Genomic DNA, 22,368 nt, shown 5'->3' with positions numbered 1-22,368 from the left:
TATAGAAGACTTCTTTTGGAGGGCTTCTATCTATACAATACCCTTTTCGGAGGTCTTCTATCTTTAGAAGACGTCATTCGGAGAACTTCTATCTATTGAAAACCTTTTTTTTCTATATATAGAAGACTCCTTTCGGAGGTCTTCTATCTATAGTACAGTCCTTTCGGAGGTCTTCTATCTATAGAACCAGGGGTGCCAAGTTGGTGGTTTTTCCGCTACTTGTGGTGATTTTTGACGTACAAAAACCACTGTTTAAGCAGGAATGTCAACAGTTTTAAGGTAAAAATCGCTACAGACCTATGGTGCGTATGTGGCTGTAGCGATTTTTACCTCGGAACAGTTGGCACCCCTGTATAGAACACTCCATTTGGAGGTCTTCTATCTATAGGACACTCAATTTGGAGGTCTTCTATCTATAGAAGACTCCTTTTGGAGGTCTTCTATCTATAGAATACCCCTTTCGGAGGTCTTCTATCTATAGAAGACTTCTTTCGGAGGTCTTCTATCTATAGAACACTCCATTTGGAGGTCTTCTATCTATAGAAGACTCCTTTTGGAGGTCTTCTATCTATAGTAGACCCCTTTCTGGAGTCGTCTATCTATAGAACACTCCATTTGGAGGTCTTCTATCTATAGAATACTCCTTTCGAAGACTTCTACCTAAAGAAGACTCGTTTTGGAGGGCTTCTATCTATAGAACACTCCCTTTGGAGGACCTTTTGGAGGTCTTCTATCTATAGAATACTCCTTTCGAAGCCTTCTACCTAAAGAAGACTCGTTTTGGAGGGCTTCTATCTATAGAACACTCCCTTTGGAGGTCTTGCATCTATAGAACACTCCATTTGGAGGTTTTCTATCTACAGAACACTCCATTTGGAGGTCTTCTATCTATAGAAGACTCCTTTCGAAGCCTTCTACCTATAGAATACTAATTTTGGAGGGCTTCTATCTATAGAATACCCCTTTCGGAGGTCTTCTATCTATAGAATACCCCTTTCGGAGGCCTTCTATATTTAGAAGACGTCATTCGGAGAACTTCTATCTATTGAAAACCGTTTTCGGAGGTCTTCTATCTATAGAAGACTCCTTTCGGAGGTATTCTATCTATAGAACACTCCTTTCGAAGTCTTCTATCTATAGAAGACTCCTTTCGGAGGTCTTCTATCTATAGAACACTCCATTTGGAGATCTTCTATCTATAAAAACTCTCTTTCGAGGACTTTTATCTATAGAAGACACATTTAGGAGGTTTTCTATTCATAGAAGACCTCTTTGTAGGGGTATTCTTTCTGTTGAAGACACAATAAGGAGGTTTTCGGAGGTCTTCTATTTATAGAAGACCCCTTTCGGAGATTTCCTATCTATAGAAAACCCCTACGGAGATCTCCTATCTATAGAATATCCCTTTCGGAGGTCTTCTATTTGTAGAAGACCCTCTTCGGAGGTATTCTATATGTAGAAGACCCTCTTCGGAGGTATTCTATCTGTAGAAGACCCCTTTCGAAGGTCTTCTCTCTATAACCTTTCGGCGGTCTTCTATATATAGAAAACCCCTTTCGGAATACTTCTTTCTGTAGAAGACCCCTCTCGGAGGTCTCCTATCTATAGAATACACCTCTTGCAGGCCTTCGATCTATAGAAGACATCTTTCGCAGGTCTTCTATTTATAAAAGACCCCTTTCGGAGGTCTTTTTTCTATGTAAAGAAGACTCCTTTCAGAAGCTTTCTATCTATTGAAAACCTGTTTCGGAAGTCTTCTATCTATAGAAGACTCCGTTCGGAGGTCTTCTATCTATAGAAGACTCCGTTCGGAGGTCTTCTATCTATAGAAGACTCCGTTCGGAGGTCTTCTATCTATAGAACACTCCATTTGGAGGTCTTCTATCTATAGATGACTCCTTTTGGAGGTCTTCTATCTATAGAATACTCGTTTCGAACCCTTCTACCTATAGAAGACTTCTTTTGGAGGGCTTCTATCTATACAATACCCCTTTCGGAGGTCTTTTATCGTTAGAAGACGTCATTCGGAGAACTTCTATCTATTGAAAACCCTTTTCGGAGGTCTTCTGTCTATAGAAGACTCCTTTTGGAGGTATTCTATCTATAGAACACTCGATTTGGAGGTATTCTATCTATAGAATACCCCTTTCGGAGGTCTTCTATCTATAGTACAGTCCTTTCGGAGGTCTTCTATCTATAGAACACTCCATTTGGAGGTCTTCTATCTATAGGCCACTCCATTTGGAGGTCTTCTATCTACAGAAGACTCCTCCTTCTACCTATAGAAGACTTCTTTTGGAGGGCTTCTATCTATACAATACCCCTTTCGGAGGTCTTCTATCGTTAGAAGACGTCATTCGGAGAACTTCTATCTATTGAAAACCCTTTTCGGAGGTCTTCTGTCTATAGAAGACTCCTTTTGGAGGTATTCTATCTATAGAACACTCGATTTGGAGGTATTCTATCTATAGAATACCCCTTTCGGAGGTCTTCTATCTATAGTACAGTCCTTTCGGAGGTCTTCTATCTATAGAACACTCCATTTGGAGGTCTTCTATCTATAGGACACTCCATTTGGAGGTCTTCTATCTACAGAAGACTCCTTTTGGAGGTCTTCTATCTATAGAATACCCCTTTCGGAGGTCTTCTATCTATAGAACACTCCATTTGGAGGTCTTCTATCTATAGAAGACTCCTTTTGGAGGTCTTCTATCTATAGTAGGCCCCTTTCTGGAGTCGTCTATCTATAGAACACTCCATTTGGAGGTCTTCTATCTATAGAAGACTCCTTTTGGAGGTCTTCTATCTATAGAATACTCCTTTCGAAGCCTTCTACCTAAAGAAGACTCCTTTTGGAGGGCTTCTATCTATAGAACACTCCCTTTGGAGGTCTTCCATCTATAGAACACCCCATTTGGAGGTCTTCTATCTATAGAACACTCCATTTGGAGGTCTTCTATCTATAGAAGACTCCTTTCGAAGCCTTCTACCTATAGAAGAGTAATTTTGGAGGGCTTCTATCTATAAAATACCCGTTTAGGAGGTCTTCTATCTATAGAATACCCCTTTCGGAGGCCTTCTATCTATAGAACACTCATTTCGAAGTCTTCTATCTATAGAAGACTCCTTTCAGAGGTCTTCTATCTATAGAACACTCCATTTGGAGGTCTTCTATCTATAGAAGACTTCTTTCGGAGGTCTTTTATCTATAGAACACTCCTTTCGGAAGTCTTCTATCTATAGAACACTCCTTTCGAAGCCTTCTATCTATAGAAGACTCCTTTTGGAGGGCTTCTATCTATAGAACACTCCATTTGGACGTCTTCTATCTATAGAAGACTTCTTTCGGAGGTCTTCTATCTATAGAACACTCCTTTCGAAGTCTTCTATCTATAGAAGACTCCTTTCAGAGGTCTTCTATCTATAGAACACTCCATTTGGAGGTCTTCTATCTATAGAAGACTTCTTTCGGAGGTCTTCTATCTATAGAACACTCCTTTCGGAGGTCTTCTGTCTATAGAACACTCCTTTCGAAGTCTTCTATCTATAGAAGACTCCTTTCAGAGGTCTTCTATCTATAGAACACTCCATTTGGAGGTCTTCTATCTATAGAAGACTTCTTTCGGAGGTCTTCTATCTATAGAACACTCCTTTCGGAAGTCTTCTATCTATAGAACACTCCTTTCGAAGCCTTCTATCTATAGAAGACTCCTTTTGGAGGGCTTCTATCTATAGAATACCCCTTTCGGTGGTATTCTATCTATAGAAGACTTCTTTTGGAGGTCTTCTATCTTTAGAAGACCCCATTCGGAGAACTTCTATCTATTGAGAACCCATTTCGGAGGTCTTCTATCTATAGAAGACTCCTTTCGGAGGTCTTCTATCTATAGAACACTCCATTTGGAGGTCTTCTATCTATAGAAGACTCCTTTCGGAGGTCTTCTATCTATAGAACACTCCATTTGGAGGTCTTCTATCTATAGAAGACTCCTTTAGGAGGTCTTCTATCTATAGAAGACCCTTTAAGAGGTCTTCTTTCTATAGAGACACTATTTCCATTATAATAAAGTCTATTTAGGTGGACTTCTATCTATAGACGACCCCTTTAAGAGATATGCTATCTATAGAATACCCCTCTAGGAAGACTTCTGTCTTTATAATAACCATGTGAAAAGTCTATAGAAGATTTCTTTAGGTTTAGACCAACCATTTCCAAAGACAAACATCTTACATTATCACTATCATATAGAATGCTCCGCTCTACAAACATTCTTACCCACATAAACAAACACCTAGTCATTAATGAAGTCATTCAGACATGTCTACTTTTTCCAAGTCAATAACATAATTAATGTCTAGCTTATTATAAACAAATATCACGCTATCGATTTTATTGTCTACTTCCAACACATTTTTATGCCAAAACAAATACAGACATAACGGCGACGATGTCCAATAAAAATGTCAAACATTTTCATAACGCGTTTTCGTTTCGCTTCGCTTTTTTGTGGTGGACACACCTTTTTATTATCCTTATAAATTATAAACAAATATAAACATAACCTCTCGTCTCCCAACAACACCTCACATAACTAGCCACCTCCGCCAACTCGAAATTCTAGCAGATGACATAAACGAAAAAACACCCACCAAATATTATTTTTGTACATCATTTGCCTTAAAATGTCCTAAAACAATAAAAAAAAGTTCCAATTTTCTTATATAAATAAATGTTCACATTTTTTCCTGTGACTCTCAAGCCGGAAAGAACCTAAACAAACATCAACAATAACAGCGAAAAAACGTAGTCGAAAGAAATAAAAACAACAACAATGAATGGAACAACGACAACAAACAGTGACACTTAAGAATATGATAAAAGTTAATATTGATGGAAGAAATAACAAAAGTAACAACAACGACAATAAACAAACACAATTTGACTAGAGTCGCTATCTCTCTGTCTTCAACAACAACTTTGCCAGTTTTCTTGCAAGTGTGTTTTCTCATTCTATACTTTCATATCCTGTTTCCTTCCATTAAGTTTTTTTTTTGTTTCATGGGAATTGAGCTCCTAAATAATAATTAAGCGAACGTACTTAAAGTAAAGTAGAAAATTACCGAACATAACTTAAGTTCTTAAGATGGCACAGTGGTTCGATACAAAGATATAAAGGAAAGCTGTGAAAAAATAAAACGTCTAAAAAGTTAAATCTGGAGCAGAGCCCTTTAAAAGTTCGTTTATCTATAGAATATCCCTTTAGGAGGTCTCCAATCGTTGGAATAACCCTATAGGAAGTCTTATATCTGTAGAAGACCCCTTTCTGAGAGCTTCTATCTATATAAGACCCTTTCAGGAGGGGGACCCTGTTAGTAGGTTTTCTGTCTATATAAGACCCCATAGGTCTTCCATATGTAGAAGACCCATTTAGGATTTCCTCTTTTCCTATTCTTCTTCTTTTATGCGAAAATGAGAGTCTTTTGTTGTTCTGTTTCAGGTAGTGACATTGGCACAATGGTAAGTATGTCTTTCTTAAACAAAAAAGTTTACGGGTTTGGGCAATTTGTATTTTTTACTCTATGGATTAAACGGTAGACAGTTTGACCACTAAGTCCCGGTCCACACTAGAGCGATTTCAATGAAATAATTTCGTGAAATTAGGCGTTCTTAGACCAAGTTCCCCACTACAGCAATTTCATAAAATAACTTTAAGAACACCTAATTTCATGATATTATTTCATTGAAATCGCTCTAGTGTGGACCGGGAGTAACAAATTATTTACTTTATTATACTTCGAATTAACGGCGACTAAACAATACTACAACAAAAAATTATATTTTTTTTTCAGAATTTCTACAAAGGCATCTATGCCTCTCGCATTACTTAAAAGTTTTCCAGAATCTCGAATTCCCGTCCTTATTTGGATATTGTGTAGACAGTGTAACGTGGGAAGTGTCACACACAAACAACTACACCTATGGTCTGCCTCTACAATAGTTATGCAAATCATTGAGTAAATCAGCGATATGTTCCCAAAAAAAAATCATTAATAAATAATAGGTTTTTATAGTACTTTTTGGTAGGAATAACTATTTGCAAAACACCCTACTAACCTGTTATTTTAACAAGGACGTGTCGCACTGAAAATCAAGTAACGCTAAAATCACTAGTTATTTTATGGCTAACGAAGTTGAAAAATAAGCTACAAACCGTATGTTCTTTTGAATTTTAACACACTTTAAATTTAGACCCTCAGTCTTTAAATTAACGAGGGTGTATATACACTTTCATACGGACAAACTGTGCCTCATCGAAATAATGGTTTTAGATATGCTAAGTATGTTTGGACGAAATCGGGTTCACACAATTTGGTGTCGATTGAGCGATGTCCGTCCGTCTGTCTAACTGGATCGCAAGATAACTCTCGAACGGGTCAACCGATTGGGTTCAAAATTTGGTCATGGTAATAGGTCTGTTACTTTCCCAGCAAGAACTTTCTCGGAGAGCTTTTATTCTCGTTTGCAAGAAAAATGTAAAAAGTAAATAGACACCTTCCCAGCAAAACCTAGCAAGCAATCAGCTGACTTGTCAAAATAGAACATTTGTTCCGCAAATGAAGGAACCAAAGGAAGAAATTTTATTAAAAATAAAAAAGAAAATGACCTAAAAAAGGATTGTTCCAAACTGCAACTTTGTTTCCAAAAAAAAGCAATAAAATTCACAAACATAAATCAACGAAAAGTTGAAAACAGATGTTTGATTACTTTCAGGAAGAAGAAGAATTGCCAGTGCTTGAGCAAACTCTCAGTAAAATAACTGTCAAAATGCCTCTCTCGAATCCCTCTCTTTTACTGACTTTTTGTGTTAACAGACGAGTTCCAGCAACAATTGGTACAAATTGTTACACATTTTAGGGTAACCAGACAGACTTATATTTTGTACCAACCTACTTTAAGTTCGAAGATGGGTTATATCGGTCCACTACTTCGAATACCTCCCAGTTTTTTATACGACCATGTGTTGTTTACAGTGAGTTAAAAAAAATACTTTGCCACCACTATGTGACATGCATGTTTCGACTTCGGAGCCGCACCACATCCGATATGCCTCTACAGAAGGCAAAACAGCATGTCACATAGTGGTGGGTATGTGGGTTCCAATCGTCGGCTTTCCTTTTTCAGGTGCATTATTGATCATTAAGCTCGATTTCAACGAGAAATTGAGAAAACGATTTTTATATGATTTTCAGCCACTGTGTCCTTTTAAAATGAATGAAAACAAAAAGATGGATTTTACTTTATGTTTTCTTGGGGATTAATTTAAAATGCGCCCTGTTTTAATATTTGCTTTGTTTCTATTATACTTTGTATTCATTTGCTTTGTTATCGTTGTAAAATGTAACTGTCAAAGTAGCCGCTATCAATTAGGGCACAGTTTTAGGAGATCCAAACGCTTCAAAACAAAGTGAGAAAATTTGTATTTGTTTACAAAGCAAATAAAAAGAAAACAGTCCAAAAGACACACGCATTTATAATAGAAATTATTCATTATACGGAGCAGATTCATTATAAGTAGAGAGCGGAATCCTATACAAATGCATATATGGTTTAGATGATCGTAGAAAAAGTCTGATTAGACAGAAACCCGTTATATCACAAAATAAAACAAATTAGGCCCAGAAATATTTGCATATCGTGCTTATTTTGACATATTTTTACATATTTGCATAAAATTAGCATATGCAAAACCATATGCAAAAATATATACAAGTATTTGTGGTCTAAATATCCCACCGAAATTACTGAAATTTGGTATTTAGTCTTCGATGGGGCTATAAAACTTTTGACCTGAAATTTGTCCGCATAGGTCCACGTCTTCATATAGCCCTCATAGCGACCGATTTTCGGTATTTTTAAGGTTGTGTCCTCAATATCCCACCCATATGACTGAAATTTGATATTTAATCTTCGCTGGGGGTATAAAACTTTCCACCAGAAATTTGTCACTATAGGTCTACATCTTCATATAGCCCCTATAGAACAGTACCTCCCGATTTCCGGTATTTTAAAGTTTGTGGCCTTAATATCCCACTGAAATGGCTGAAATTTTGTATAAACCTAGGAAAAAATTACGAAAGCCAATCTTAAGATTTTCTAAAGTCCCATATCGATAAGACTTACCGTTTTTAAGCAAACCGTGAAACCTAACAAAAAACCTTAAAATGTGACCTGAACTTTTATATCTCAAAAAATGGTAAAATCCTAAGAAAAACTCATAATGGTCAATCCCCTAGAGAATTTTTACAGCAACAACATTCTTTAGTTCTATTTCGATAGGACTTGCGTGAAAACCTAAAATAAACCTAAAAATGTGAACTTTGATCGCGATTTATTTAAAATCCCTCTAACGTTTTTTTCCTATTTCTTTAAAGTTCTCATCTATGAACATTGCTGTTTCAGAATCCGAAAATATTCCCAGGTGTAAGCGGTTTTTAATTACGGTTAGTTAAGGCGCACCGTACATGACTTTGCTTCAAAAGGAGCCAAGCCAGTGCATTGCCCCAATTTGAACTTCTATATCTCAAACATGGTAAAACCTACGAAAATATCATAAAGGCCAATCTTGTAGAGAATTTTCACAGCTACAATATTTTCTCTAATCCCATTTCGATAGAAGTTCCTGTTTCCAAGCAAAATCGTGATACCCTAAAAATCCTAAAAATGTGAACTGTGACCGCGATTTATTTATAAAGCGCTCCGGCGATTTTATTTTTGTTTGTTTTTTTTTTTTTGATTTTTGTCATCTATGAACATTGTAAAGGGTGTTTTTTTAAGATAGATAGAACTTTAAATTGTAAAAAGTAACACAAAAAATTAAATTTTGATGAAACTTTTTTTTTATTTGTTTCAGTATACTCTGACAAATCATCATGAATATACTCACGCTTGAACAATGCTACGAAATTATCCAAATTTACTTTGAAAATCAGTCGTCGATTCGCGCAACTTATAGACGACTTCGACATTTGTATGGCGTACATAATCGTGTTCAGCGATGAGGCGCATTTTTGGCTTAACGGGTTTGTTAATAAGCAAAATTGCCGCATATGGAGTGAGACCAATCCACAAGAGACCCTACAGACTCCATTACATCCAGAAAAATGCACCGTATGGTGCAGTTTTCACGCTGGTGGCATCATCGGACCTTATTTCTTCAAAAATGAGGCCGGAGCTCGCGTTACGGTCAATGGAGATCGTTACCGCACCATGATCAATGATTTTTTGTTTGAAAATATGGATGACATTGATCCGGAGGAGACGTGGTTTCAACAGAATGGCGCTACGTGCCATACGGCGAACGCAACCATCGACTTATTGAAATCAAAATTTAGCGATAAGTTGATTTCGAGAAGTGGACCTGTCAATTGGCCTCCAAGGTCGTGCGATTTCACACCTCTCGATTATTTCCTGTGGGGCTACGTGAATTCACTGGTTTATGCTGATAAACCAGCAACAATTGATGCCTTGGAGGCCAGCATTGTTCGTGTTATTCGTGACATACGGCCAGCAGTGCTCTGCACTTCGTCAAGAACAGCCGCGGTGCCCATATGCCCGAAATCATTTTCAAATGTTAATGTCACGTATTGATCATTCGAATAAAAAAAAATTTTGATTACAATTTAATTTTTTGTATTATTTTTTACAATTTCAAGTTCTATCGGGCTTAAAAAAACACCCTTTAGTTTCAAAATCCGCAAAAACTTTTCAGGTGTAAGCTCCTTTCATTTAAAGTTGTTTCAAGAGCACAGTGTAACTGGTCAAGATTCGTTATATTTTGCAGTAAATATATAATAAAATATTTTCTTCAATTCAAATGCCATCAAAATCGGTCGGTTCTTTATATTTTAAATAAAGAGTTTTCATAGAGATACTTATCTAGTTAGGCCCACATGTTTCCAAAGTTGACACTTACCTATAAGAAAAGAAAACAGACGGAGGAAATATGTTATTAAAATATTGTAAACAACATGAATTAAAAAATAATAAGAAAAAAATTTGAATAAAAAAAGTTTCTTGTTGAAAAACAAGAAACAAGGGAACTGATGAAGATCTGTGGCGAGATCTGACACTATAGTCTAATAGTAAACATCGCCAATTTTTTTCCACTAATAAATTAAAGTTGTTTTAATAAGATATTAAAACAACGACTATGGGATTAAGCCTGATTATTTTGAAAAACAAAATAGAAGTCGTCATCCCAAATAAAAAAAGCCAACCCTCCTAATTTGAATAAATCTAAAATATGGCAACATTTAATAAATAAATTTCACAAAATTCCATATTTTTGTATTTTCTTCACGAAATATAAAAAAATCTACGTGTCCATCTCCTTTACCGAGAAAAACGAACAAAAAAACGGTTGATACCTTATTGAGAAAAGTGTCTAGCACATAAAATATTTGTTTCGTTGTCAAGAAGTTTGACCATTTTTTTTTTTTCAACAATCAAAAAAATATGACTTCTTTATCTTTTTCCTTTTTAACAGACAAACAAATTAGGGTTTGACACTAAAAAGTCAAGGCAAAAATATAAGAACCATTTCAAAAAAAATAATAAAGTACAAAAAAAAATTAAAAATATCATTATACAAACACAAGAAGCCCATCGTTGAAGTAACCCCAACGAAAAACGTATCCAACCAAAAAAAAGAGTAACACAAAAAAGTGACAAACACTTTTGAGCATCATCGATAAAAGATTAATCAGTAAATGGTAGACATTTTATTTGAAGTTTTTTTTCTGGACTTTGTTTCCCTCAAAAGCCCCCTGTCAACACAAAACTGTGTAAACAAATAAATCTTCCAGTGTTTGTGTGTTTTTTTGTTAAGTCAACATAAAAAAACGGTATATCGATTGACAATAAATTTAAAACTTTAAATGTTTGATAAGGGACAAAATGCAGACAACCAATGATGGACAACATGAAAAGATAGTTAATACCCAAATAAATTATGATATAAATTGATATTGATTGTTGTCGCATTGAGTGTTTATTTGAAATGGGTGTGTTTTGCATACTTTTAGGAGGTGTGTATAAAGTGTAAATTATTAATATCGGAGATGGTTGTTAAAAGTAATTTAAATAAAATGATTTATACAAAAATTAAGTGTAAGCATTAAAAATAACTGATTACGATTTCCGAATTTATAAAATTCAAGTCTTCCGACTACAAAGAGTACATAAATATTGATAAATTTGTTAATGCAAATAATGCTTTTAGACCACACATATGTGAAGACGAAATCCGTTTCAGATTGGAGCCAATTTAGCAATTTCCACCCCATTTTTTGCTGGTCCGTATGATAGCTCTCGAAGTATGTATGTACAAAAAATCTTTGTGCATACTTTTGGGAGAGATTTGGACGCCAAATAATCCATATATTATAAATAGTATCCAAATGTTTACGAGGAGAACTAGAAAAGTTTGCGGCCTAGACGCTATTTGATATTATTTTTGACAAGGTTGACAGTTTTAGCCTAAACATACTCAGGATAGTGTGACATACGACCACGTGTTGTGTTGTTTACAGTGACTTGAAAAAATCACTTTGGAAAAAAATGTAATTTACTTGTGAAAATTTTCGTTCAATCATTTTTCAAAATTTTCGACGTGGAGAATCACGGCAAGAGGGTATCGATCAAATTAAATCTTTGTATGCCGTTAAATGACCATCCTATTAAAAACTGGTTTAATGAATTCCATCGCGGTCGACACTCGCTAAAAAAAAGGAAGGTGGCGAGGGTCGTCCAAAAACAGCCGTTGTGCCATAACGGATAATACGTGCGTGAAAGGATAACACAAGGTCGCCATATTATAAACCGTGGGATAGAAGGCATCCTTGGACATTTCTTCCACCAACCAACATATGATATTGCATGAACACCTGGGCGCAAAAATGGGATTTTCTGTATAGATCCAGCATAACTTGAATATTGCTCAAAAAAGGCTCTTGCAGATTGGTGCAAAGAAATTGTGAATAAATACGATCGCTGTGCTTCAAACGACGTTTATAGGATCGTCACAGACGACGGATCATGTCCATTAAGATAAATTCGAATTTAAGTACCGAAAACATAAAACACTCTAGCGGAGACACAGAATGCTCTGTTAACGTTTTTGCTAACAACGCGTTTACAGGGCACTGTTAAAGTTAACAGAGCTATTGGTTTTCTAAGTAGTTTTCTTTGTAAATATATTTTAAGTTCATTAAAGAAAATTGACCTTGGACAATATGGGTATTATTGGAAAGCTTATCGAGACAGCTATCCCATGAACTAATACAGTTTTTAAAAAATATTTTCCGAATTCCCAAAAACGGTAAATATTATTAGCTCAGGAGATAGCTGCCTCAACAAACTTTCCAATGGTACTCATGGTGTCCCGGCAGAATTTTCGTTAATGGACTTAAAAAGGATATTTTTTACAAAGAAACCCATTTTTGCTCAAAAAAGGCTCTTGTAGTTTGTTGCAAAGAAAATTGTGAATAAATACGATGGCGGTGATTCGGACGACGATTATAGGATCGTCACAGACGACGGATCATGTTCATTAAGATAAATTCGTATTTAATTATCGAAAACATAAACCACTCTAGCGGCGACACAAAATGTTCTGTTAACGTTTTTGCTAACAGCACGTTAGCAGGGCATTGTTAAAGTTAACAGAGCCATTGGTCTTCTAATTGTTTTTTTTTTTTGTAAAAAAAATATTTTCTTCTGGGACAATATGAGTTTCATTGGAAAGCTTATCGAAGCAGCTATCCCATGAGCTAATAACATCTTTAAAAAATATTGCCTGAATTCCCAAACACGGTCAATATCGCGACATCGAGTAATATTTTTTTAAGATTTTATTAGCTCAGGAGATAGCTGCCTCGACAAGTTTCGACAATGGTGCCCATGCTGTCCTGGCAGAATTTTCCTTAATGGGCTTAAAAAGGATTTTTTAAACAAAGAAAACCATTTTTGAATAGCTCTGTTAACTTTAACAGAGCTCTGATTACGCGCTGTTGGCGTTAATAGAGCGATTTGTGTCTCCGCTATGGTGGTTTATGTCTCAGCTAATTAAATACGAATTTATCTTAATGGACAACGACGAATCTTGGATCTATGCGTATGAGACCGAAACAAAACAGCAATCGACCTTGTGGGTCTTGGAAGTTGTTCATGGAAGAAGCATTCGAAGTGCTCATCGGCAAAACTGATCATGTGCCGACTATACGGCTTGAGCAACACAGTACGGTTAATTCTGAGTAGTACTCAATAGTTTGTTTGCTTGAAGTCTCCGTAGAAAGTTGAAAAACGAACCTGAGAAGACGAATCATTGTGCACCATGACAATGCGAGCTCTCACACATCGATTAAAATCAGCGCCTGTTTGACCGAAAAAAACGTAGAATTAATGGTTCATCCGCCGTATAGCCCTGCCCTGGAAACCAATGACATCATTTGATTCCTGAACATCAAGAAAAAAGGCGATTTTCGTCGCCAGAAGATGATGGTGAAGCGTTTAAAAGTCATGTTTGGAGGTGTCTCAATCAAGTCTCTGTAAGCAACACAACACATGATCGTATGTCAATCTGTTACTGTATAAGTTTAAGCTACTTACTTACTGGCCCATTACAGAACATTTGTTCCATAGACCGAACTAAGAAAATATCTCAAATTCTCTCTGTTTCGTGCTTCACTTTTTGGAATACCGCGCCTTGTCATCTCTTCATCCACTCGTTTGCTACATCTACTCTTTGGCCTGCCAATTCTGCGTGCCCCGCCATGTGGCTCGAATTTATACGCCTTTTTAGCGGGTTCATCATCGCTCATTCTTATTAGCCAAAGCAATTGCTGCATCTCGATACGTTTAACAATATTGATGTCGTTGTATAGCAGATACAGCTCGTGGTTCACGCGACGTCGATATTCACCGTCAACGCAGATTGGTCCGTAGATCTTTCGAAGAATTTTTCTCTCAATCACACCAAGCACTGCCATGTCTGCTTGCGCAAGTACCCAGGCTTCGGAGCCATACATCAGCACGGGTAGTATCAGTGTTTTATAGAGCGTTATTTTTGTTTGACGAGATGTGGCTTTGTTTTTAAACTGCTTACTTAAGCCAAAGTAGCATCTGTTGGCCAATACAATTCTTCTTTTTATTTCACAACTGCTGTCGTTTGTTGTGTTTACGACGGTGCCGAGGTATACGAAGTCTTTTACTACCTCAAAGTTATAGGAACCAACTTCAACAGTTGGTCCGATCTCAATGGTCGCATTGCGCGTCGACACCATCGGCTTGGTCTTCTCGCCGTTTACCGCCAGACCCACTTTAGCAGATTCTCCTTCGACCTTCATAAATGTATGGGTTACTTCTTTTAGTGATCGTCCCATGATGTCTATATAATTAGCATAAGCAAGTAACATGTGGCTATTGGTGTAGATTGTGCCACTTCTTTTGACGTTTGCCTCTCGTATAACCTTTTCTAGCAGGATGTTCAAAAGTTCACACAAAAGGCTGTCTCCTTGCCTGAAACCTCTTTTGGTACAAAACTCTTCGGAGAGGTTTTTTCCTATTTTTACTGAAGATCTTGTGTCAGAGTCATTTTACAAAGCCGAATGAGCTTTGCGGGGATACCAAATTCAGACATTGCTTTGAATACCTTTGAACGTAGCGGGCTGGCGAAGGCTGCTTTATAATCGACGAAAATGTGCTAGCTGTCGATCTGCATATCTTGGGTCTTCTCCAGGATTTGTCGCCAGGTCTAATTCCGCATTGGTATGGTCCAATTATTTCGTTGACCATGGGGTTTAGTCGTTCGCACAATATCCCTGACACTATCTTGTAGGCGATAGCGAGAAGACTTATGCCCCTATGGAGCATAAAGTATTATCTCCTTTCTTATGGATGGTTCACAGGATGCTCAGGTTCCAATCGTCGGGTACGCGTTCTTCCTGCCAGATGTAGCTAACTAGCTGATGCATACACCTTATCAGCGTGTCGCCTCCGGTTTTAAACAGCTCGGCTGGTAGGCCATCATCTCCTGCTGCCTTATTATTTTTCAGTCGGTTTATTGCTGTCTTTACCTCATCTTGGCCGGGTGGTATACATTCAATACCATCTTCTGGGATTGGATCTGTGGTATCTTCGTCGATTTCGCTAGTATTGGATACCAACAGTTTGGAGAAATACTCTTTCCATATCCTTAGCATACTATCTGTATCAGATACCAGATTACCTTGCTGGTCTTTACAGGAGGATGTGCCAGTTCCAAAGCCATCAGTTTGATGTTTCACTCTTTGGTAGAATTTTCGGACTTCATTCTGTCTCCTGTACATCTCGATTTGTTCACACTCCCGCTTTTCTATCTCTCTCTTTTTCCTGCGGAAAAGACGTTTCTCCTCTCTTCTTTTCTCCCGATACCTCTTTCGTGCGCTACGCGTTGCTACTGATTGTAAAGTAGCCCTATGTGCCGCATTTTTCTCTTCGGTAGCAGCACGACACTCCTGGTCATACCATAGATTCCTTGGTGGAGGTCTCTGGTATCCAATTACTGATTTTGCGGCTGTTTGCATGGAGTGGGCAATGTTTTGCAATTGTCCTGATATGTTATCTGGACGAGGAGTGCTTTGATTAAGTTTAGGCTAAATACTGTAAAACTTTTCAAAAAAATTCAAATGGCGTCTGGTAACAGTACGTGTTGCCCTGGACTCAAACTTTTCTAGTTCTCCTCGTACAATTAATTTAGTTGTCTTGTGCGCTGACCGATGATTGTTGAATTAAAATAATTAATCCGAATTAATGTAAGACCTTTAAACAATATTTTACGTCTGTCTCATAAAGATGTTTTTTTGTTCTTCATATATTCTTAACATTCCCAAGACCGTTCCTATGGGGACATATTAAATATATTACAGCCAGAGCTTCAAAGCGGATGGAAAACAATTATATACGTTTTTTTTTTATTTTGCTGACACCACGTCATAAAATTTAAATCTTATAAATAATAATGGCATGGCGCGAAGACCTACATGGGTTCAATATTAATAACATCAACCACCACCATCCCCACATGAGTGTTACATATGACAGAAAAAATTTTCTTCATCTATTCCCTGTCAATTGAAATTCCTATCTATATTACCTCAGACACAACAAAAAAGACAAGCTATTGAAATTTTTGCCCCAATATCAGACAAGCTGACATACTATATTGTCATGGTAATAAAAGTTATAATACTTTGTGAAATATAAGCATTTTTTATATTTTACAAAAAAATCGAATGTCTTCTTTATGTCACAATTCATTTTCACCTCAGATGTTTGATGTTCATTTGTACTTCTTGTATTTCGTTTCAAGGATAAATTTTACAATTTGTCATTATCTAATAATATACTCCCCAACTCCCTACCCCATTTCACACCCTCCCCTCCTTACTCATCAACAACCTCATCATCATCATCTAACAGAAGTCACCCAGGCGGCAATAAATCAAAAGACAAGTATTTGTTATTTTATAGAAGGAATGATAAAATTGTCCTCTTTTCCCTTCTATTTTATAATGAAGAAGGGAGCAGAAATATGGAATGTGCCATGAGAGTAGAATGAACAATGTGTGTGTGTGTGGGAGGGGAGAAGCCAGTGGCAAGATGTTTCCTACTTTTTTGTTCTATGGCATTTAATTTAAAACAAATCACCTTGGGGTTATAAATTTATAACAAAACAAAAGCAACATATGTTTGATGCATAGTTTCAGGCGTTAAAAACAATATGGCAAGGGTTCTCTTATGACAACAATAGGGATGTGGAGGGAGAGGTGTCCAATAACTTTGTTTATAAAATCAAGTCCATTTTATTTCTTTTGTATCATGTTTCTATCTTTAAGGCAAAATCATGATAAGTTTGAAATAAAAATTTCTTTAAAATGTTGTATATTTGAAGATTGAAACTACATAAAACATATGAAAGAATGGATTCTAATAGACTATGTTTGATTTAGGGAAATATCGTTTGCACTAAAAATAAAAAAATCTCATATTCGATCACACATGACCTGGGTTCATCACTTCTACTTACATTGATATACAAATTCCATTTAAAGGCCAACATCAACATCAACTACACAACTACACAAAAAAACCTATACTTGACCTTAACTGGAATCGTAATGTATAATTTTAAAGAGAAGAGTATTCCTTGTCCAATTTCGGATTTTCGAGTCAAAATTTGTCAGTGGAATGAAGAAATCAGTAAGGCCCTGATTCCTTAAGATAAATTAAAACCCATCTCCATCTCCATTTGTCCCCAAAAATAGTGTTCCCATCTTTTACTTTTTCATGTTAATTGAACGTTTTTATTTAATAAAAATCACCACTTAATATTTCCATTTACTGCTAAGATAAATTTCCATTTACAATTTTTCTTCTTTTTTGTATTTTTTCTTTCTTTTTCTTACTGAACATTTATTTTCTTTAGCTTATCATATCAACATCCTAGAATCTTTGTTATTCTTTTGACACTTGTTTTTTCTTCGTCTTCTCCTTTGGTGGTATTTGGAAATATTTATATTTGTAAAGTAATTCAGCTAAAATACATTTGTGAATGAAACGCAAACGATATGCAACAATGAAATCATTTAGAGAATAGCAATAAAATATACTTTTCGAAAAAGATATTCGACATAAATCGTTTAGACAACATAATAAAGCATACTTTTGGGAGATTAAACGCTTTTTTTGGCATAAGAGATTAACACAATTGTGATAATGTTTTTTTTTCGTCTGTAAATTATAGACATTAGCGTACATTAAGATATGAGTGTGTGTTAAAGAATTTAAATGTTTTACTAGTCGGGAGAATAATTTTATTATTGTTTGGTAAGAATTTATTGCTTTAAGAAAAATTGTTACTTAAATGTTAAAAACTGTAATATAAATTTGTATTGCACTATGCCACATTGAAAATGCAAACAACTTCTAGTATGCATTTTTTGAAAGTAAATATTGAGACTACAAAAACCCTAGTAGGGTTTTGTCATGTCAGATCCAGTTCAGATTTTCTGGCCTCATCTAAACCGGGCTAAAACTACAGTTTTATGCATTTATCGGGCTTTTATCTCAGAAACGATTAGGAATTTGGCCTTGCTGTCTTTGGCAGTACTGTAGAACTTATGTTTTGAACAGACCACATAAGAAAAACTCCATCTAAGACATGAAAATCGATAATATATAGAAAATTGTACATTATTGCTCAAATTCTGGTCAGTATCGGCTAATGGGCCGATTCCGTACAGCGAGGCGAGTCATGTCGCGTCGTCTATCGTCTCTGTGACAAAATTTAAAAAGTGCACTACGTACAGCGATAGAAAATAATCGTCGATAACAAGTTATTTTTATTTTTTTTTTATTTTATTCGTTAGTAAAAATGAACGGCGACAGCTAATTTGTTGTCGCCGGAAAATGAACATTACGGCGACAAAATTTGACGGCGTCAGGCGAATATTGCCGTACGGAATCTAAAAATTGCATTTGGCAACGTGACACGACTCGCCTCGCTGTACGGAATCGGCCCATAAATTATTGGGAGTTGAACCAAGTTACCTTTTGTAAAAATCTTCCAAATAAAGTTCTCAGCAATTCTTCAGAACATTCTGAAACTCTAAAATGCTTCCTTAATGTTGTTTTAGCGGTATTTTGCATCATATATTTTACAACACGTATTTCAGACACAGTTCACACCAACAGTTTATTCTCGCATTTCGGATTTCACCACATTATTGACATATTTATTAAATCGTCGTTAAAAAATTTACTGAAAACGAGGTAATAGAGGCATTTTACAACAATAACATGTTCCAGCGAATATTTTTCCAAAAGGAAATATTCAGAAAAAATTAACGGTTTTGGACATATGGTGTGAAATGTATATAAATTATGAAAATTTTCTATATTTTATCAAATCTGAGGCAATAAATGCAATTTTTCGTGTTCATTATTTCTCCCAATATTTTTTTTCTTGCCCTTATCTACAAATTTACTTCAGAGTTTAGATGAAAATTCACATAGGTTTCAGAGATATAGCCCAGAATTGCTTTAAAAAGTCAATATTTAATCAGGTTTCGATGGGGCTATAAAATCCAAGTGGATCTGACACAACACAACCCAACTAGGGTTTTTGTGTAATTTGGGTCTGTACTTTCAAAAAAACCTCAGCTCAAATTGTTTGCACTAGATCACCTTAAGAATGTTGCACAGTGTTATTTTAAAGAGTCCAAGACATTTTCTACAAAAAATATGCAGCATCTTCGTATGATTTTAATACCCCAATGGAACACTCTTATTTTGCGATGTTCTATTATTCCTACGGAAATAATGTTTTTTGTTCTTGTTTTACATATTTTCAATACGCAGTGTACATTTAGTTTTTATTCACAGTTCACAAGACATCACACAGTGAGTCCCAAATTTTTTTCTTGTAGTGATACAAGCTAGCAAAGAGAGAAATATGGAAATTACGTTGGTTGTACCGTTATATTTGATGTAATGGTATCTACAAAATGGCATTTTTCGGTAAAAAATACTAAAAAAACGCAAAAAAATTATTCGTTGATTTTGTATCGGCGTCGCACAGTGGAAAAAATACTAATTTAGCGCTCCAAAAATGGAAAAAATTACATACGTCAATTTAAAATTTATTAGTGCAGTATTGATCTAAAGTGTCCCCAGAATCTAACGGCATTTAAAATAATTTGGTTTGTATCAGCCAAAATGGAATAACAGTTCGTTTTTTATAGGCAATTTTTGGAATGGTTACGGTATATTTTAGTGCTAAATTTTTCCTCAGGTATAAAATTTTAGTGAAATTCCAAATTTAGAGGACTACAACTTTTAAAGAGCGTTATGGAAAACAGTTTCGTGTCAAGAGTGTCGCCTTTCATCCCATATATACTTTTGTACCCATCCCGTTTCGACCGTTTAATTTTTTAATCTTTTAAATTACACTTGTTTTCTTTTTGTATGAGTTTTTATTTTCAAGTAATCTATACATGAAGGGTGACGTAGGGGATGAATGATACCAAGCAACGGTCTTCACCGGCTCTAACATGGCAAAGCCCAGGATTTATCTTGGTCCCTCTTTCATCTCAAGTGGACACTGACCTCCCCGTGGTGTCACCTGGGGAGCTGCCTTTAACATCCGTCAAAGGTAGTGAGCTAACATGTGCCGCGCGTTCACCCATAAGAACGTTAAAAACTTGGGTTGGGCGTTGGGCTAGTAACTCACCCCGTCAAAACACCGCCTACTTTGAAAAAACAAAGAAAAAGAAGAAAAACAAACCCCTCTAAAGTTGACGAACCCCGCAAACGTTTTAAGGACCATGATCTGCGAATCTGCACCTGGAATGTCATGACTCTCTACAGAGCAGGTGCAGTTTGCGCACTGGCGGATGTTCTTGGCAAGTACAAAGCTGATATTATCGCCTTACAGGAAGTGCGATGGAACCGGGCAGACGTAAAAATAACAAACGATTGCGCACTGTATTATAGCTGCCATGAAACGACACATGAGCTAGGTGTTGGATTTATTGTGAATAGGAGGCTTAAACATCTCGTATCCAGCTTCACTCCTGTTGATGAGAGAATTGCCACAATCCGTATAAAAGCAAAGTTTTTTAACATCAGTCTCATCTGCGCCCATGCCCCCACCGAAGGGAAAGATGAACCGACCAAGGATATATTCTACGAGCGCCTAGAGAGAGCATATGACCGCTGCCCTGGCCATGACAATAAGATTGTTCTAGGAGATTTTAATGTTAAAATTTGGAGAGAAAATATCTTTGGTCCCACGATCGGAAAGTTCAGCCTTCATGAGGTAAGATCCGACAACGGAATGAGGCTGATCGATTTTGCAGCGGCAAAAAACATGGTAGTGAGCAGTACCAGATTCCACCACCTCGACATACACAAGGCCACGTGGATATCCCCAGATGGGAAAAGAAGAAACCAGATTGATCATGTTGTGATAGACGGAAGACTCTCGTCCAGTGTGTTAGATGTCCGATCGATTCGAGGAGCGAACATCGATTCGGACCATTTCCTTGTAGCAGCAAAGGTACGCACTCGCCTTAATGTTGCGGCAAAATTGCGATCTAACACAGGGTGCAAGCTGGATGTCGAGAAGCTGCAAACACAACAGATAGCACAAGCCTATTCCGCTCAACTGACTCACATGCTGGAAGACTGCACTGCTTGTCCCGATAATGTGGAAGCGCAGTGGCAAAGAATAGCCCACTCACTTCAAACTGCCGCAAAATCTGTGCTTGGGTACCAAAAACCACCACCTAAAAATCTATGTTAAGATCAGGAGTGCCGTAAGGCTACTGAAGAAAAGAACGCGGCATACAGAGCAACCCTGCATTCAGCAGCAACACGAAGCGCGAAAGAAAAATATCAGGAGAAGAGGAGAGAGGAGAAGCGTATTTTCAGAAGATAAAAGAAATAGCAAGAAAAACGTGAGCGTGAGAAACTCGAGATGTTCAGGAGTCAGAATGAAGTTCGCAAATTTTACCAGAGTGTAAAACACCAGACTGAAGGGTATGGTGCAGGCACATTCTCATGAAGGGAATCTGGTAACTGATACAGATAGTGTACTGAGGATCTGGAAGCAGCATTTCATGAAGCTCTTAGTATCGAATATGGGCGGCGATGAAGATACACCAGAACCAATCGCAAGCCATGTCTGATTTTGGTATCCCTGCAAAACTTATAAGATTATGCAGGATGACATTGGCTAATACAAGATCAGCTGTTAAAGTAGGAAAGAACCTCTCGGAACCTTTTGAAACAAAACGAGGTTTCAGGCAAGGTGACAGCCTATCGTGTGACCTATTTAACATCCTATTGGAAAAGGTCATACGAGAAGCGAATGTATATACCGATAATGATAAAAATAGAACTATATACAATAAGGATATAATGTTACTGGCCAACGCACACGATATTGATATAATAGGGCGATCAACTCGATCCGTAACAGCCACCTTTGCGAAAATTGAAAAAGAGTCTGCCAAAGTGGGTCTGGCAGTCAACGGCGATAAGACAAAGTTTATGGTATCAACACGCAAGACATCCAGTAGACTCCGGCCAACTGTGGATGCTCAGAACTACAATTTTGTGGTAGTAAATGACTTTATTTACCTCGACACCATAAATAAAACGAACAACATCAGTTTTGAAATCAAAAGAAGAATAATATTGGCCAACAGATGCTACTTTGGTCTAAGTAAACAGCATGGGTACTTGCGAAAGCAGATGAGGCAGAA

The 22,368-nt window shown here is 36.7% G+C and overlaps 2 protein-coding genes across 6 annotated transcripts in view; both read right to left on the bottom strand.

Moving 5' to 3' along the window:
* rg (A kinase anchor protein rugose) overlaps positions 1–22,368 on the bottom strand; it is a 351,680-nt gene that overhangs the window by 277,775 nt on the left and 51,537 nt on the right. The window lies entirely within an intron of this gene.
* Positions 8,766–22,368, bottom strand: part of LOC141398713 (neurobeachin-like) — a 906,809-nt gene continuing 893,206 nt past the window's right edge. Inside the window, exon 3 of the mRNA XM_073976297.1 lies at positions 8,766–9,974. Within this exon, the coding sequence (XP_073832398.1) occupies positions 9,942–9,974 (33 nt within the window). The 3' untranslated portion in view covers positions 8,766–9,941. The remainder of the gene's footprint in view (positions 9,975–22,368) is intronic.

Source organism: Musca autumnalis, unplaced genomic scaffold (assembly GCF_047663935.1).
Source record: "Musca autumnalis isolate F117 unplaced genomic scaffold, ASM4766393v1 scaffold_3, whole genome shotgun sequence".
Lineage (NCBI taxonomy): Eukaryota > Metazoa > Arthropoda > Insecta > Diptera > Muscidae > Musca > Musca autumnalis.
The sequence above is the reverse complement of the archived record's forward strand: the minus strand, read 5'-3'. Positions and strand labels throughout refer to the sequence as shown.